The sequence below is a fragment of the Microtus pennsylvanicus genome, chromosome 5, assembly GCF_037038515.1.
Source record: "Microtus pennsylvanicus isolate mMicPen1 chromosome 5, mMicPen1.hap1, whole genome shotgun sequence".
NCBI lineage: Eukaryota > Metazoa > Chordata > Mammalia > Rodentia > Cricetidae > Microtus > Microtus pennsylvanicus.
In genome coordinates, this window is record NC_134583.1 from 125072248 (window position 1) to 125091302 (window position 19055).

Here is a 19055-nt window from a genome sequence, read left to right on the forward strand (position 1 = left end):
GCGCCCCCATCTTGCCGGCCTCTCTCTGCTTCGAACCCATTGTATGCGGGGCGGCTGGGAACCCCGGCCCGAGACACTGGACCCCAGTGTGTCCCCTCGGTGGGTCCCGCGGGCCGAGGCCCCTCCCCGCTCTTACTGCTCCAGGCTGGGGCGAGAGTGTCCTTCCCTCGCTGCGCCGGCGGTGGGGGTCGGTGGGCCGCACCCCAGCACCAACACGAACCCCCTGGTACCCTTTCCTAGAGGGAGAAGAGCCGGAGAGACCCAAGGCAGGGAGAAGCAACCTCGAACTGCCCGGCCTGCTGATCATTTTTATTATCGAGATTATTATTGAAAGGGGGCGGGACCCCAGGATGCGGAGAAGGGGGCCAGAGACGCAGCTATTTCTATTAAACAGATTATTCTTGAAATAATACACGCAAGATGGCTGAAGGTGGCTGTGATGAGAGTGTTGGGCTGGGGAGTGGCTGGTTTTTATCTTTTTACCCCGTTTTTCTTTCTTCTTTCTTTCTTTTTTTTTTTTTCTCTCTTGATCTGAGGATAAAGCTCTGAAGCGACAGCCGCAGCGTAGACCCTGCCCGGAGTGCCCGCCCTCCCCTCACTTGAGAAGCTGCGGGAGAGGACAAACGGACCCACGGACCGAGCGACGGGCGCGGGCCCGCTCCGGACGCGTCGCCCGGGCAGCGCTGGGGGCCACAGGCGCTCGCCGTTCCGCCGACTTCTTCCAATTCTAATCTTTTAAAAAGAATTTTTTTTTTTTTGGAAAGGACCGGGATGGGTGGAGCAGAGGTGGTGAGGAATCAAGACTTGGCATTTTCCTCCTTCCCTCTCTCCTAATTTGCTGGAGGCCGCCAGCCCTCCCCTTGGAGGAAAAAAAATCCCACCAAAGGGAGGGGGGGGAAGCGAGCTGCAGGACCCTCAAGCGCGCGCCCGGACCCCGGCCTCAGCGCGGCCGCTGGGAGCTCAAGATGGCTGGGCGCTGAAGACGCACCCGGCCCGGCTGGCTCGGCCCGGCCCCGCCGCGGCAGGCTGGCTCCGACCGCAGCCCGGAGCCGTCCAGGCCGGAGCAGCAGAGGCCGAGAAGAAAAGAAAGTGGGGGGGAGGGGTGGGGGGGCGAAGGGGGAGGGCCGGGCGGGGGGGGAGGGGAGGGCCGGGAGCCGAGCCTCCTGTTCATTAGCAGTTGAGAAAAATTCCTTTCTAGTTTGATCAATCCTTGTTTTCCTCGGCGCAGGCGAGCCGCCCGCCCAGCGCGGAGACGGGGAGTGGGGTCTCTCTGCGGCGGGGGCGCCCTGCGCGGGGCCTCCGGGGAGCACAGAAGTAGCGACAAGGGGGTCAGGCCAGAGCACCTCCCGGGCTTCTCCCTCCCTCCCTCCCTCTCTGGTTGCTTTTTTTTTTCCACTTCTCTCCCTCCCCCTTCCGTTTCTATTTGTGAAGGGAGGAGGAAGGCAGAGGCGGGCTGGTGTCTCTGGCCGGGGACTGGAATTTCATCTGAATGACTGCCCCAGCGCGCACGCAGCGCCCCGCAGTCGGCCCGCCCGCGCCCTGCAACCCGCAGCCGGCCGGCCAGCTGGAGGACGCCCGCGTCACGGCCCGGGGACCGCCGGCGCGCCTTGCTCGCCGGCTCCGGATCGAGCCAGCTTCGGTGCGGCTGAACTAGCTTTCCGTGCCCCTCGGACCTCGGCCGGGAGCCAGGCAAAAGGCGCGGCTCGGAGCAGCCGGGAGGGAGCCACCGTTGCCGCGACCGCCACCCTAGGAAGAGTGCGGCTCCCCCGCTCGGTGCGCCGCGGGGCGCGCCCCGATGCCAGCCGCGGGGCCGAGCGCAGGCCGCGGGACGCCCCTGCCCTAGCCGTGCAGACGGTGAGGCGGCCTGTTATATGGAATTTGGACCACGGCGTTCCCCTCCAGGGCTGGTGCCCCGGCCGCGGCCCTGGCGCAGCCCGCCGCCTCCCGCTAGGCACTCGCCAGGAGGAGGAGACGCAGCCGGCGGCGCGCGCTGCGCGAGGACCCAGGCTCCCTCCTCTGGGGGGCGGGCACGCGGAAGGCGCTGGTGACTGAGCGACTGGCGGGGCCGGCGGGGACCGGAGCTCCGGGCTCGGTGGGTCCCCAGCTGCATCAGACGGATCCCCAGGGTTGGGAAATTCGGGAGGTCTCGGGCCCCCTGCCCGCAGCCGCCATGGCGGAGAATTGGAAGAACTGCTTTGAGGAGGAGCTCATCTGCCCCATCTGCCTGCACGTCTTCGTGGAACCGGTGCAGCTGCCGTGCAAACATAACTTCTGCCGGGGCTGCATCGGCGAGGCTTGGGCCAAGGACAGTGGCCTTGTGCGCTGCCCTGAGTGCAACCAGGCCTACAATCAGAAGCCGGGCCTGGAGAAGAACCTGAAGCTCACCAACATCGTGGAGAAGTTCAACGCCCTGCACGTGGAGAAGCCGCCGACGGCACTGCACTGCGTGTTCTGTCGCCGCGGCCCCCCGCTGCCGGCGCAGAAGGTCTGCCTGCGCTGCGAGGCTCCCTGCTGCCAGTCCCACGTGCAGACGCACCTGCAGCAGCCCTCCACCGCCCGCGGGCACCTCCTGGTGGAGGCGGACGACGTGCGGGCCTGGAGCTGCCCGCAGCACAACGCCTACCGCCTGTACCACTGCGAGGCCGAGCAGGTGGCGGTGTGCCAGTACTGCTGCTACTACAGCGGCGCGCATCAGGGACACTCGGTGTGCGACGTGGAGATCCGGAGGAATGAGATACGGGCAAGTACACTTCACGCGCGCGCGCACCCACACACATATCCCGCCTAGGGGCTACTCATCCCCACGAGCTGACTCTTGTGGCTTAATCTAGAGGCCCTCTTCCAAACTCTCCTGTGAAAGTTTTGGGGGGACAAGGTCCTCAGAAGAAGGGCCTGGCTGCTGGGTGCATTCTCGCACCTGTGCCCTTAGGGCCCCTTTTGCGAGTCATTTATGGAATTGAGGGAGGCTGTTAGAAGTAGTTTAAGTGTCGCTTTTCTGTTTTGCGCAGTTCCCTCCCCCAGCTTTGTTTCTGTAAGCTCTACGGGAAGTCACCAAGGCAGTGACCCCGGTCCTGCTTCTCCAGCTGCTGTTTATGTAATGAGTGTCCTGGTGCCGCTGCTGTGGCTGACATGATCCATGATGCTGGCATACCAATGAGGAAGTAAACAAAAGCAGCCATGTTAGTTTTAAGCTCTATTGGAAACACATTGGGGGTGGGGGGAAGCTTCCGGAGGTAGAGCAGAACTCTGGTATCTAGCTGGGCAAGGCCTGCTGTCCAGAGTCATCTCCTACTGTCAGCTCTTCCGCGATCTGTCCCAGCAGACGCTCCCCAGGCTGAGGCTGCTCTCTATGTACTTGTATGCTGCCCGAGCCTGCATGAACAAACCTTAAAGTATGTGTCTAACCCTTTCCTCCCGGCCCTGCCCTCCTCCACAGCCCTCCCACATTTGAGGAGGGGAGGTGGAAGACGGAAAAAGAATCCTGTGGGTTTAAGGTTGAGCCGCCTTGAAATCTGGTTTCAGGCAGCTGGCTCCCCTGGGCTGCCGGCTGGGTGATTACGGAACCGCACCCCCTCCCATTGTATACACCCTGCTGCAGCAGCCAATGTCAAAACCGCCTTCCCCCTCTTAGGCCTCCGGGCCTGGCTAGGGAACTGGACTGGGGCATACTTCCGTCCCTTTCACTGGAAGGGGGCTCCTCCCAGGTTCCTCTTGGGTCCCCTGCCTCTTGGGGTTGAGTCACACAGAAGGAAGGAGTTGATCTAAGCCATCTGAGCCATCTTGGAGGCGCGGGCTAGGGGTCTTGTGATAAGGGAACAAGGTTCTGCTTGGTAGGACTGGGAGTGTGTGTTTAGGGTGGGGGTCCCTGGAGGCCAGTGGGGCCTCTGCAGTAAGAGGAAGCTGGGTCTCTCCAGAATGTAGATGGGGGCTGTTTCCTTGGGGGGGGGGAACGAAGGCAAGGAGGGGACCAATCTAAATGAGTCACTGTTTAGCACTTAAAAAGCATACATATACAACCAACAAAAGGAAGAAGGGCCACCGCAGGCTGAGGGCGGGGATAACAAAATTTGCTGTATAATTAGTTTGCAATTGCATGGGCCAGTTCTAGGGTTTTGTGCCAGGAGAGGCCTCTGGTTTCTTAAAGGAAGTGTGGGGGATGGAGAGTCACTCCTCCCTACTAATGTTGGAAGAGGCCGTGGCCTGGGGAAATGGAGGAGCCCTGTGGTCCTCCTCCCCCGACTCAGGGCAGGCATAGCCTACACTTTACCCAGTATTGAAGCTGCGGCTATTAATAAAGATGGTAGGGGTGGAGGCTGGGAAAGTGCAGGGAAAGGCTGGAGAAAGGACGGCTGGCTGTCCAATTCTCTGTCTGTGATTGGCTGGAGAAAGTGGGTAGAGGGCAAAGAAAAGATGTGACTGAATGGAACAGGGGAGGATTTTGATTGGACCGTGTGCTTGCACCCCTGAAATACTAGGGATGTCTTGGCGGGGGAGAGAACTTCATTATACCTGGCTTGGTATTAGGGCATCTTTAGATGTGTGTCTGCATTACTCCCAAATGGCTATGGCTTGCTTGTGGACTGGGGAGGAGAGGGTAGCATCCTTAGCTTGCAGAGTACCATGGGCTCCTTTCATCAGGCCCTGAACTTATGTCAGCAGCTCCATGATGTGTCTGTCTGCTTGTGTGAGTGGTGAGTTGCATTAGGGCCAGATGTGCAATTCCGTGAGGTCAGCATCTGTGCCCGAGGCTCATCCTCCTCCATCCTTCTCTGATCCATTCTCTCTAGTGCCCCAGGGCACCAGGCTTGGAAACCCTTCAATAGCCCAGTGTCACTCAAGTAGGAGCCTGACTTATTGAATGCAGAGGTAGGGGTTCCACCCTTAGGGAGGGGCTGAAGCTGAATGGGAGAACCCTGCCCTCTCTCTAGGCTATCCTGGATGGGGGTGGGGTGGGGAGAAGGTGTCTTTACTTCAGCCAGTTTTTTCTGGCTAGGAGTCTGTTTTAAGGGCCTTTGCTGGTGCTGTGGAAAGTTATACCAGAATTTTCCAAGGTATAGGTGTAGAGGCACAAAGAACCTTAAAAGGAATCTAGGTTCTGCCTGTTGTGTTTCCTCCCCTGCTCTCCCCCATGGGGTTAGGGTCCAGATCAGCCACCTGGAAATAGTTAACGCTATTGAGGGTTTTGGGTGCCCAGAGTGGTGGCCTACACTTTAATCCCAGCACTTGGGAGGCAGGGGAATCGCTGTGAGTTCCAGGCCAGCCAGGGCACACAAGGAGACCTTATCTCAAAAAAAAACAAAAAACAAAAAAACAACAACAACAAACAAATCCAACACCATCAACAAAAAACTAACCACCACAACCACTGCTTAACCCTTTCTGGTAGCCCCATTCCCAAATATCTACAAGCACCTACTTTTCTGTGCTTCAGCCAGGGGCTTGGGTGGAGCATTAGGAAGGGGTGGGACTTAGGAGTTAGGCCTGTGCAGGCTAGGACATTGCCCCACTCTGCCTTTGAGAGGACTGGATGCCAACCAGATGGGCCTCAAGATCATTCTCTGGGACATACCTATAGCCTTGAAGTGTTTTCCATTTGAGCTATGGGCCCAGGATTGAGACCTCCATGGGCTCAGGCCCAGCAATCCTGAATGGACATAATCCCTTCCAGCCTCTAAGTTTAGGGGTTCATCTTAGTAATAGGGGGCTGATGGGAGTTGGGAGTACTCTTAAGACCTCTCTCAACATAGTGAAGACCCAAGAGAAGTCGTGGCCATGTGTGTGTGGCTTTGCAGATATGTGTGCTTGTGCTTGTGTGGTTTGTGTGCTCTCTGGGGAGCGGGGTCCCCACTGCTGGCGTTAGTAGTTGCTTGGAGTGAGGGTGCTCTGTTCTTGTGAGAGGGTGGCCTAGAGGTCTCTGCTAAGCTGGGGCTGGGGTCACAGCCCCATCCCAGCAGTTCAGACCCTCTGCTCCCTCTGCCAATAGCAGACAGGGTGGGGAAGCTGTGTGTGAGATGTGAGGTACACAGGTACTGTCTTCCATGGTCATCCTGAATCCTTTGAGAAGGGGTCTGCTTTGGCCTCCTCCCTGGGTCCTAAGAGGGAAGCCTCAGGCAGGGGCGCAATCTCCTGCCTCTACCGCAGCATCCTGCTGCCACAGCCAGGAGCCTGTTATACACTCCCAGCTCACAGTTCTGGACTCAGTGTGTGTCTGTGTCTGTCTGTCGGAACTGTTTTACCCCCACACGAGTATCTCCAAGAAAGGATGTGTGTATGATGGACTTAGTTAGGTACTACTTTCCTGTGTGGCTGTAGAGCTGGGAACAGAAGTGTGCTCATGTGTTTGTGTCTGTGAGAGTGGATGTCAGGGAGAGGGGATGGGATGTAGTGGTTTGTGAATTTCCCGGGACTTTGTTGTTTAGACTGCTACTTACCAAGTGCTTCCTCAGGTAATAGGTGGGCTGGGAACCTGCCAGGGGCTTGTGACTTTCTTACCTGGGGATCTTTGGAAAGGGATCCACTTTGGCGGGTGTTGGAGGTGAGAGGGAGCCCCAGTAGGTGCTGCGGAGCTGGAGAGTGGGGAGGGTCTGGGTGGGCAGCCCCACTTGGGCCTCTGCCCTGGGCTGAGCAAGCAAGTCTGACCAGCTTCATCCCTGGCTCTGGGAAAAAGCCTTCCTCCCTGGCTGGCCTGGCATTCAAACCCAGACAAAGGGGGGCTTTCTCTCTCGCCTCTTTGTTCTGCTGCCCCAGAGGCTGCTCTGTGCGCAGCAAAAGCTAATTCGACTCTGCAGCTGGGAAGCCCTCTCACGCTGATGGCCTGTGGGGATCGCTGAGGCTCCAGCTTTCTCTTTGCCCTGACTCTTGTGCCTCCCACCCTTTATCTCTGGTTTCTCACATGGTATCCAAAGCAAGCCCTGTGGCAGGGGAGGGGGACTTTTTTGGTGGGGAGAGGAGATTGCGCCCATGGAGCCAGGTCAGATTGGGTCCTGGGATACTGGCTTAGGTTAGGAAGAAAGTCCCACAAGGTTCTAAGTGCTGGCCTGATCTGAGCAAGTCGTGTTCCAACAGCCCAGCCCCTTTCTGGTCCCCCACCCTACTCACCTTTGCCATAGGGGCTGCTGGAGCCAACCTAGGGCCTGCCTGTGCCCTGGCCCTCAGCCCAATCTCCCTTGACCTTCCTTTTCTTCAAGGTTGACTTGAGGGTTTATTATTATTTATTAACTTTTACACAGCCCTTACTCTCCAAACCTCACCCATCTGCCTGATCTAGTCTGGTAGCAAAATACCACCAGGGCCTAGCTGGCCAGGCTCCAGAGGCACCTGAGATGGCAGGACAGGAGCTAGGCCCTGTGAATACCCCTCTTGGTTGGGTGGCCACCAAGGCATGGAAGCAGGTCTGAGATGCATGGTGCCCTGGAACCGTGGAGGGTACGGGAGTTCTTCATAGGCCCAGTAGATCCCAGAATGCCTGAAGCTCACAATTCTAGGGGGGCTTGCTCTGGGGGACTCCTCCAGAGTCCTTGCTCCCTCCATTGCTTCTAGACTAGATATGGTTACCCTCCTACACACAGTTCAGGGAACTTATTGGGGGCCAGGGTCAGTTTGGAAAGTCACTGCTCCCCTGTTTTGGGAGGCCCACCTCAGCTGTGGGTTTTTTCCCAGATGGGAGCTGGAATTCCCAGAGAAGGCAGGTAAGAAGCTGCTGGAGGGAGGGAGGCTGCTGGGAGTGAGGGCTGGTGCTGCTCCTGCTTCCTCCACTCCTGGGCCTCCAGCATCTTCCTGGAGTCGGGGTCTCACTATGTAGCTCTGGCTATCCTAGAACCCACTATATAGACCAGGCTGGCCTCGAACTCACAGAGATCCATCACCTTGTCTCTGCCTCTCAAGTCTGGGGTTAAAGGGGCCGGCCACCACGCTCAGCCCATCTGATTTTCTGATTTGGTAGATCGGTGTGGGTGTGGTGAAGAGGCAGCAGGTGGGTTTTCCTCCTGCCAATCTCAGTGTTTGAAGTCACGCCCCTCGCTGGCTGCCCCGTGGCTGCAGGGAAGCTGGGGGAAGGGGTTTTCCCAGCCCTGCCTGCCCTGCAGGTCTCACTGTGAGCTTCCTTCCTCATCCTACCCTCTCTCTTACAGCAGACCGGAAAACCTCTGAGGTGGTGGAGGGGAAATTAGACCCACCTACCTGTTGGGGCTACTGTTGTCACTGGGCCATGGCTGGACCCAATATCTTCCCGCTGAGGGTGGGACCCTAGGATCCCCTACAGGAGTGCTTCCGGGGAATGAGTGGATAGGAAGCTAAGCTGCACCGGAACTAGGCAGGAGTTGGGGGATGGGGGCCTCAGTTGGGGTGGGGGAGGAGCTCTCACTGACTGGCAGGGTAAGAATCTTTCTTGGCCAGGGGAGGGTTGGTGGGAACCTTTGGCTGTATCTGTCTCCTTCCCCCAGGACTCAGCCTTAGTCGCTCCCTCATCTGCTTATGGCCCTGGTCATCCATGACTTGGGTGGGCAGACGGGTGAGAGATTGCAGTGGCGAGGGCCAAGCCGTCAGACCGCCTGGATCCTGGTTTCTATCTAGGGTGCTTTGTTCCCGCAGGTCACACCTATGCCCATAACATAGGCCGCCAGCATGCTATCTGAGCCCCATTTGTCGTATAGGGGAGGGAAGAAGGCCTCCTGTTCACAGTGAAGCTTTTTAAAAATGTGTGTGTGTGTGTGTTTTACCTGCCTGTATGTAGGTGTACTGTGTGTGTGCAGTACCTGCAGAGGCCAGAAGGTGTTGGAACCCCAGGAACCTGGGTTACAGATGCTTGTGAGCCCATTAGTACTGGAAGTCAAACCTGGTCCTCTACCCAAACAGCTAGTACTCCCAACCCCTGAACCAGTCTTCAGGAAAGTTTTCTATTCAGACCCCTTCGTTGTCTGGGATCTCCAAAGATCCAGTCTTGTGTAGGGCATTGGGTGCAAACATATGTGCACTAAGGGTCTCAGGGCCTAGGTTGCTGTACGTGCACGTGTGTGTGTGGACACGCGCATGCGTGCGTATGTGTATATCAGGTGGTACTCTGGGCACCTCTGCCCACATACGAGCTATGTTTATTGTCAGTCTGACCCCTCTGGCTGACAAGGGCAGGGTCTGCTGGGTCGCTAAAGAGGAAGAGCCAGCCAGGATGAACTCCAGGCTCTCTTAGCTTAGGGGAGCCTTCACGCTCACCCTAACTCCTGCTCTTAACATCTTGATTCTTTGTTTCTAGGCGAGCAACCTCCATAGAACAGGTTTGCCCAAAGGCCCTGAAGTCTGGCTGGCCTTGGTTTCCCCATCTATATTTATAAGAAGGGAGGGTAGGGGTGGTGAGGACGGAATTGTTAGGAGCTTAGCTTTGGGTGTGGTGTGAGTACAGGGTTTACCTGGTGAGACTGAAGGCCCCCACAGAGGAAGAGAAGCACCCCTTGCTGGTGGGCACTTCTGAGGGTCTGAGAGCTGCTCTGCAGAACTTTATGCTCGCCTCCTGGATGTTTCTGTATTCAACAGTAACCAGGTCCTGAGGCCTTTGAAGGGAAGCAGCCACAGCCATAAAGCTTTTTTTTTTTTTTTTTTTTTGAGATAGGGTCTCCCTTTCACCAAGGATGACCTCAAACTTGTGATTTTCCCCAGAGCAGAAACTAAGGCTTGCACCATCATGCCTAGCTAACACCCAGTTCCTATTTGCTGCCACTACCACTCTCTTCCTTTTGTAGTCCAGACTGGCCTTGAACTTCTGGCGATCCTCCTGCCTCAGCCTTACTAATGCTGGTATTTTGGGTGTGTGCCCAGAGGGACTGGACGGGACACCAGAATGTGAGCTGAAGATAGAGAGCAGTGGTAGAGCCCCTGCCTAGCTGTGCAGGGCCCCTGGGTTCCAGCCACAGGGTTGTGAACCCACAGTAACAGTGGTAGCGCACCTGCTTAGCAGACATGGAGATTCTAGGATAGAGCTGTCTCATAACTTCCTGAGAGTGGCAACATTTTGTGTCCCTTAGTGGCTACATGTAGCCATTGTAATCACTGGCAATGAGGTCCAGTGCTACTGAAAACCCCAAGCGGTGCTCAGTTCTCTCTCTCTCTCTCCCTCTCCCTCTCTTTCTCCCCCTTTCCCTTCCCCCCACCTCCTCTGTCAGGATCTTTCTATGTAGCCCATGCTGGGTTACAGGCAGGTGCTACCATATCTGTCTGGTTTACTTTATTTTCTATTAACGTCAGTGTAAAAAGTGGCCACTATACTAAAGAACACAGCTACTGAGTAGGGCAGGATGTGACAGCCCATCACATGACCAGGATAGGAAGGGACCTGTACCGACTCAGAACAAACAGGGGTCATAGAAAGTTCCTCAGAAAGCAGACAAAGGTGAAGCATTGTTGGCTCCCAGACAGTGAGAGAAAGAAGAGTCCTGGTGAGCGGCCCTGGAGGTCCCTGAGATGCAGGGGTCACCGAGCCTTCTTGAGGCACACTGAGAATCTGCCCCAGCCAAGACTCTTGCCTGTACTTACCTGACACTCAGGAGGCTGGAAGTCATGTGTAAAAAGATCGTTCTTGGCCATACCGCAACATTTGAAAGTTGGCAGTCATCTTGAGCAAGAGACACCTTGTTTGAAGAGGCGTGTTTGGTGGTGGGGAAGGAAGGGGAGAAATAAAAAGCAATTGTCACTCTTGCAGAAGGACCTGCATTCAATTCCCAGTACGGCATGGTGGCTTTTCAACCATCCCTAACTCCGTTTCCAGGGCACCCAAGCTCTGTGACCTTGGCCAGCACCAGACACATACCTTGTGCACATGAATTTACAAGCAAGACAGTCATGCAAAAAAAAAAATACAATTAGTGAATTAAATTTCTAAGGAAAGAACTTGGGGAAGCAGCTTGGTCTGGCTGTGAGCGGATGGTTCTTGGGAGCAGTAGGGTCTTTCTCTCCTGGTCTCGCCAGGGCGGGAGCTGAGAGACGTAACTAGCAAGGACTCACTCCTGAGGCCAGCGCTCAGCCTTGGGAACAAGGAAGAGGTGGCTGTGTTGTTGCACCATAGAAAAGGACAAAAGGAAGGTGAGGCCAAGAGCCTGTGTCACCTTGGAAGGCTGTTTGACCCACTGCATCGTAGGGTGCGCCACTCAAGATAGTGCCCCCAGGGAAAAGTAGCCTGGCTTGGGTACTCAGACCTCCTGCCATATTACCTGGTGTGTGCCCATTACTGGCTATATAACTTCAAAGATATATGCTTATTTTTAATTGCAGTGTGTATGTGTGTGTGTATGCGTGTGTGTGTGTGTGTGTGTGTGTGTGTGTGTGTATGCGGGTGTGCGTGCACATGTGCCAACGAAGGCCAGGAGTCAGGTGTCCCTGAGCCACCTGTGAGCTGCCTGACGTGGGTGCTGGGAACCATACCCTGGGTTTCCTGTAAGAGCAGTAGGCATCCTTCACCACTGAGCCATCTCGTCCCCTCCACTGGCCAGATGGTGCAACCCCTCTAGGCCTCAGTTTCTTCTTTTGTGAATGAGGATCCTAATACAGTACTTACTTCACAGCATTGTGGGGTGATTAGAGGAACCCCCTTCTCGATATAATGAGATGATGGGAGCACAGGAAGCACGGCTGCAAGTGCTCGGTGTGCACGCCGGTCCTTCTGGCTGGGTTTTAGGTCATCTTGAGTCTGGTGCGTGGCTGGAAAGGCTGGAGTCGCACCCCGTTCTGAGACCACCATTCCTCTGTCTCTACAGAAGATGCTGATGAAGCAGCAGGAGCGGTTGGAGGAGCGAGAGCAGGACATCGAGGACCAGCTCTACAAGCTTGAGTCGGACAAGCGCCTGGTGGAGGTAGTAATCCCTGAGCCGGTATAGGGGTGATGGGAAAATGAGGTGCAGGATCTTAGGTGAGTTGGAACCCCACTGGTTTTAGTGTGGCTGGCACAGAGCCCAGTGCTATGGCTGGGGCTTTGACAGGTCATGTGTTACCCTCAGAAGCCAGAGGGTCTCAGAAATTGGGTTGGGGTGTGTGTACACCTTTAATCCCAGCAGTCAGGAAGCAGAGGCAGGCGGATCTCCATGAGTTCGAGACCAGCCTGGTCTACAGAGCAAGTCCCAGGATAGCCAGGACTATTATACAGAAAAACCTTATCTCAGAAAACCAAAAAGTAAATGGGGTTGGGGTGGTGACATCAGGCTGAAGTCACTCTGCTCGTGTGCCTGCTTATCCTCGTCCGTCTCTGCAGGAGAAAGTGAGCCAGCTGAAGGAAGAGGTGCGGCTGCAGTACGAAAAGCTTCACCAGCTGCTGGATGAGGACTTGCGGCAAACAGTAGAGGTCCTGGACAAGGCGCAAGCCAAGTTCTGCAGCGAGAACGCGGCGCAGGCGCTGCACCTTGGGGAACGCATGCAGGAGGCCAAGAAGCTGCTGGGCTCCCTGCAGCTTCTCTTCGATAAGACAGAGGATGTCAGCTTCATGAAGGTGGGTCTGGGGACCACTCTGCAGCTGTCCCCCAGCTGCTTCCAGGCAGCAGGCTCACCTCCCTCAGCCTTCGGAGCCACTCCGTCCATCTGCTCTTCCTTGTTTGGGGACCTCAGGCAAGTCATAGATCCCTGAGCCTTTACATATATCAGTCCACCATCCTTTATCTATTATTCCAGATTTTTTTAAAGCTCCAAAAACAAAACAACAAAGCCGGGCAGTGGTGGCGCACGTCTTTAATCCCAGCACTCGGGAGGCAGAGGCAGGCGGATCTCTGTGAGTTCGAGACCAGCCTGGTCTACAAGAGCTAGTTCCAGGACAGGCTCCAAAACCACAGAGAAACCCTGTCTCAAAAAACCAAAACAAACAAACAAAAAAACAAACAAAAAAAAAAAACAAAAACGAAACAACACAAAGTTTGGCACCTCATTTAACAGTGAATACTGGGTAGAACTGACATGGGCAGTTAGGGGTCTTTCTGTGTTTCACATGGTAAAAAAAATTTAAACAGGTTGCAATAGAAGTGTTGGCCAGACTATGGTCCTGTTTGGATCATATGAAATATGTGATCATATATGATACGGATACCTTTGCTTCCTTCTGAAATCCAGATGTAGCCAGATTTCAAAGGCCTTTTGGACTGGGTGGTACACACCTTTAATCTCAGCACTCAAAGGGCAGAGGCAGAAGGATATCTGAGTTCCAGAGCAGCCTGCTTTACATAGGGAATTGTAGGACATCTAGGGCTATAAAATAATAAAAGGGAAGGGACTAGTGAGGTGGCTCAGTGGTTAAGAGCACTATCTGCTCTTCCAGAGGACCCGGGTTCAATTCTCAGCACCCACATGGCAGCTCACAACTGTCTAACTCCAGTTCCAGGGATCTGACACCTTCACACCAATGCACATAAAAGAAAGCTTATAAATAAATAAATAAATGGATGGAAGGGATCTGTGGAACCCTCTCCCAGATATAATGGTACAAAGAAGAAGCAGTGCCTGGCTGGGAATGTGGCTCAGATTGTACGGTACCTGCCTAGCACACATGAAACTCAGTTTGATCCTCAATACCATATGCTAGGTTTGTTACCACACGCTCCTGGAATTCTGAACCGGGAAGTGGGGGCAGGACAGTTCAAGGTCATTCTAATACTTAATTCTACACCAGCCTAGAGATCCATGAGACCCTGTTTCAAACAGCAGAAGCCATGCCAAGGTGGTAGCATAGCGAGCGTTCAATAAATGGAGCTGTCTGCCTTGCCTTTCCCATTGACTGATTCTGCCTTCCTTCCTTGCAGAACACCAAGTCTGTGAAGATCCTAATGGACAGGTGAGCTGTTAGCCCCCAGGCCTCCAGACCCTTTATATGAGGGAGGGCAGAGAGGGCCATGCCCACTGGTGGGGAGGTAGGGCGGGCTCACTGGGGCCTCCTCACAACAGACGCCCCGTCCACTGCCCCCAGGACCCAGACCTGCACGGGCAGCAGCCTTTCTCCCCCTAAGATCGGCCACCTGAACTCCAAGCTCTTCCTGAACGAGGTGGCCAAGAAGGAGAAGCAGTTGCGGAAGATGCTAGAAGGTGAGGGTGATGCCTCTGGGCAGGGGTAAATGCCATTGCCGTCTCCAAGAGGCAGCGTAGCTTTGCACACAGGTGTGGGACCTTGGGCAAGTGAAATTACATTTCCTTGAGCTTTGGGGTTTTTGTTTCTTTTGTTTTTTTTTTTTTTTTGTTTCTTTCAGCTAGGAAATGAAAATAGTAAACACCAACCAAGAGGTCACGTATTTGGACCCGTAGGGGTTCAGGTCCCACATGGGAAAGGAACCAGAGTTGTTTGGGCTGGCGCTTCAGCCGCATTTACTCCAAATTCTCCACAGGTTCCTTCAGCACGCCGGTGCCCTTCCTACAGAGCGTCCCCCTGTACCCCTGTGGTGTGAACAGCTCTGGGGCAGAGAAACGCAAGCACTCGACAGCCTTCCCGGAGGCCAGCTTCCTTGAGACGTCATCTGGTCCTGTGGGCAGCCAGTATGGGGCAGCGGGCACAGCCAGCGGCGAGGGCCAGTCTGGGCAACCTCTGGGGCCCTGCAGCTCCACACAACACTTGGTGGCCCTGCCGGGTGGTGCCCAGCCAGTACACTCAAGTCCTGTGTTTCCCCCGTCGCAGTACCCCAATGGCTCTGCCACCCAGCAGCCCATGCTTCCTCAGTATGGCGGCCGCAAGATTCTCGTCTGTTCCGTGGACAACTGTTACTGTTCTTCCGTGGCCAACCATGGTGGCCACCAGCCGTACCCCCGATCCGGCCACTTCCCTTGGACAGTGCCCTCACAGGAATACTCACACCCACTTCCACCCACACCCTCCGTCCCTCAGTCCCTTCCTGGCCTGGCAGTCAGAGACTGGCTCGACGCTTCTCAGCAACCTGGTCACCAGGATTTCTACAGGGTGTATGGGCAGCCATCCACCAAACACTATGTGACGAGCTAACGTCAAGCGGGCAGTGGACGCTGGGGACCCTACCCCCAGCCCCGGAGGCTCGGGAGTTACACATTCAGAGACCTGCCCTTCTTTCTGCCCTCCTCTCTCCTTCCTCCATTCCTCCAGGTCTTTTCCATTTGGTTTTGTTTTATTTAGGACCTTGTTTTGATTTTTTTTTTTAATTATTCATCTCCTGGATGAGGAGGTGCTGATGGGAGCTGGCCTGGGTAGGGGCTGCAGGTGGCCCTGGAGTTGGAACAGTGTCTTTCTCGAGGCACTGAACTCTATCTTTTTTTTTTTCATTCTTTTTTTAAAAAACCCACTCCTTCCCCTGCATCGCTCCCATGGCTGGAAGAAGCCTTGGGATGCCAACTCTCCTCATTTACCCTCGGAGACGGCCCAGGGCCCACTGGTCTGCTTCTCTTCCCTCCAATTTTTCTTCTGGGCAGTTTGATCACTGATGGAGTAAAGAATGACCTATAGATTGTGGAGTTTTTTTGTTTTGTTTTGTTTTTTAATTTTTTTAAACCAAGAATGATTTCTTCTGCCTCCTTCTCACTGCGTTCCCAGACGGAGTTCAAGGCCACATCTCAAGCATCTTTGGCACCTTCAGACTGAGTGGAAACCTAAAGCCAGGAGCCCCAAGTCCAGGAAAGGTGAAGAAAGGACTTTGCCAATGATAGTGACCACAGCAAAAGCAAATAATAATAATATTAATAATAATAAAGAGAAATAAAAGAAATAATGAATAAAAACAATAACACAGCCCTTGTTGAGGTCGGTGGAGGAGGGGCTTCCCGGATTTGGGTCCTCACCTGGGTTTTGACACAGCTACTTCCTATGAGCACTTTGTATGAGTCGTGGACTTACTGTTCTCGAGATATGGATATTCTGTAATCTGCCCAGAGCGCACACACTGAAATCCGACCTCCTAATAAACATGATGGCCCTGCCCTGCCCTGGCCTTGCTCTTACCCCACTAGCACCCCCAGGCCTAGAGTCCATAGGCACTCTATACACGGGCACTCCAAGGCTGCAGCCTCCACTCTCCCTTGATTCTGCCCTCCTGGGTCTAGAAACAATTCCAGACCTGTAAATATCACTTCCTCGGGGCCCCAACTGCATCTGCTCTTCACCTTGTGTTCCTTTGACAAATGTTTGCTGAAGGCCTCCCATACCACAACCCCCTGGCATCTCTGAGCTTCTGCCAATGTGCTTCTAGCAAAGATAGGTGAAGAAAAACACCCTTGAGTCTTGCAAAATTTACCTGCCTTCTAGCCACAAATACTGAGCATTGCTATATGCCAGGCACTGTACAGGGCTGCAGGCTCAGATAGGCCCTGTTCCAGGGAGAGGGGCTATTGGGCTCCTTTGATGGTTTGGGACTTTGGCCCTGGAGGGGATAAAGGGGTTTAAAAGGCTGAAAACCCAGGAGTTTCCATTCCTAAACCTGGTGGTGACTGCAGACCCCAGGGTGTGAAAAGGGCTGCCTGCTGCCCAGTACTTCCTTGAGGACACCAAGGCTCCTGATCTTTGCTTTTGAGACTAAACCAGCCTGAACTGGAGATTCCCCTAAGTCCTGGGTGCTGGGATTGGTGGCTGGCCCTCTTATGGAAGGTTCTCTGCTCAGCTGGCAGTTGGTTGGTTGCTTTTGGGAACAGGTCTCTATGTGGCCCTGGCTGGCCTGGAACTCAGAGATCTGCCTGCCTCTGTCTCTAAGAGAGCTGGCATTAAAGTATGTGTCACCGTGCCTCGCTCAGCTGCCTGTTTTGCATCCCTTAAAGTGAACCCACACGTTTTCTCTGACTAGTAAGGGAACAGAACTTTGCTGGTACCTAGTCTACCCCCCACACCCTACCCCTGGTCTGGGTGGAATCAGGAAGCCTGGCAACGTGAGTAAGGAGCCTTAGTGTCCAAGGTCCTTGTGACCCCTGTCACTCCACCTCTCAGAAGAACAGAAGGCCCAGTGAGAAGAAAGGGTCGGGCCATTCCCCTTATCCTGGTGTGCAGGAGAAGGAGCAGGGAGTTTAGCAGTTTACCTCCTCTGGCTTCTCTTTCCCTAGGCTGGCCAGAAGCCAGAGCCAGGAGCACTTGTGACAACAGCTAGCTGCCCAGGTTTCTGCACCTGTTTGGGGCTGAAGGGAGGGGCAGATGTCTATGGCAGGAGGGTATTGCTGGGCAGATAGACTCCTCACTCCCATCTGCCCCTGTCTCCCTGTCTAGTTGGTCGGGAGCCCTGGTATATCCTCCATGCCAAGAGCTAGAAGCCAAGACACAAAGCCGCCTAATTTCTTTCCCACTTGACCCAGTTTGTTTTGGCTAATGGGGGGAAGGGGTCTTTTCTCCAGGTGCATTCATCAGACTGAGACATGGAGGGGATATCACTGAGGGTTAGACTGGAACTCCACCCCCAACCCCCTTTGAGGCCTACCCCAACAATCAACTACACAGCTGTGGCCCAGAGCCTGTTTGGGCAGCCAGAGAAGCAGGGAAAACTCCATCCAGCTGTCCCTAGCTACCCAGCTGTCCTGGCTTTGTAGAAGCAGCTGTCATCCACCTCCCAACAGAGTGAGGGGCAGAGGGGGCCCAGAAAGGGCTTAAGTACCCCCCTCCCTCCAGGATGCAGGCCTACTCAGGAAAGCAGGAAGGAACCTTCCCTATGGTTACCTGGAGTGACAGGCAGAGTCCTACGGTCCCCACAGGTGCATTGCCCCCTAAGCAAGCTCCTGTGACCCTCACCCCTTCTCAGAGGCCACCACGCCTCCCCTTTCCAGGAAGGGCTGGGAGGCCTTTCTCCACCACCCCCGATCGGGGGCGGTGGCTCCTGTGGCCCAGATGTGCAGAACCCGCGAGGAGGCCACCAGGAGGAGGGCTGTGGTGGGTGGGAGGTTCCTCCGCCACCCTGGCCTGCCGGGGCTCTTTCATGTCACAACCCTCCCCCTACCCAGCCAGAGCCAGCAGCTGGGCGGGCTCCCCGCCCCCCCTCGCCCCCTCCCGCAGCCTCTCCCAGCTGTCTTTGGGGTGGGGCTGGGCAGCTGGAGAACAGCTGCAGGGCAGGGAGGGGGCTCGCAACTGCCGGAAGCGTCTCCTGGCTTGGGGGGTGGACTGGGGGCAAGACCCGGGGCAGCCTTCTCCTCTGTCCCTTGTCTCCGAGCATTTGACCCCCAGACTCAAGATCAAACAAACAAATAAAAAGGCAAAACAAAAAACCTTCCAGTTTCAAAAGACACCTTGGGGCCCAGGGCACCCTGCAAAGGGCTGGCTCTGTCATCTCAGACTCCTTCCCATGTGGAAACCCCATCATTCTAACTTCTGAATTCCTCCCAAACCCAGTTCACACCCTCCCACTCAGAGCTCAGTCATCAAACCGGATCTCAATCACCTTCTCCCCGGCTGAGGGTGGGGTTATTGGTTAACGACTTCGGGAGGGCACCAAGCCCCTGGGAGATCCCCTACCGGACCTCTACACCCTGTAAATTCCTGGGGAGGAGGGCCAGCAGGGAGGGTAGTGTTGACACTCTCCTTTATCAATAAAGAATACCAGGAATGCGGAGTACAAGGAGGTGGAGCTGGTATACCCAGGAGCTCTTGGATAGCCGGTCCTGGAGAGGGTGTCCCTGCGAGGCTTGGGAGAACTGCTCCTTGGAAGAGCTTTAGAAAGAGTTACCTCCTCCAGAGATGGCCTGGTGGAACTTGCCTGTAATATCAGCACAAGGCAGATACTCAGACCCAAATAGGACAAAGCAAGAAAGAAGGAAGGTCTGGCATGGTGGTGCTTGCCTTTAGTTCTAGCACTCTGGAGGCAGAGACAGGCAGCTTTCCGAGTTCAAGACCAGCCTGGTCTACAAGAGCTAGTTCCAGGACAGGCTCCAAAGCCACAGAGAAACCCTGTCTCGAATAAATAAATAAATAAATAAATTAATTAATTAATTAAGAGAGCCAGGCGGTGGTGGCGCACGCCTTTAATCCTAGCACTCGGGAGGCAGAGGCAGGCGGATCTCTGGGATCTCTGTGAGTTCGGGGCCAGCCTGGTCTATAAGAGCTAGTTCCAGGACAGGAACCAAAAGCTACGGAGAAACCCTGTCTTGAAAAATCAAAAAAAAAAAAAAATTAAGAGGGC

General features: G+C 54.9%; 1 protein-coding gene across 1 annotated transcript; it reads left to right on the forward strand.

Moving 5' to 3' along the window:
* The first annotated feature begins 2163 nt into the window (after positions 1–2163).
* Positions 2164–15888, forward strand: Trim8 (tripartite motif containing 8). The gene is made up of 6 exons (XM_075974278.1): positions 2164–2740; positions 11739–11834; positions 12230–12463; positions 13761–13792; positions 13925–14040; positions 14337–15888. The coding sequence occupies exons 1-6, from the start codon at positions 2171–2173 to the stop codon at positions 14942–14944; spliced, it is 1656 nt and encodes a 551-aa protein (XP_075830393.1). The 5' UTR covers positions 2164–2170; the 3' UTR covers positions 14945–15888.
* The last annotated feature ends 3167 nt before the right edge of the window (positions 15889–19055 follow it).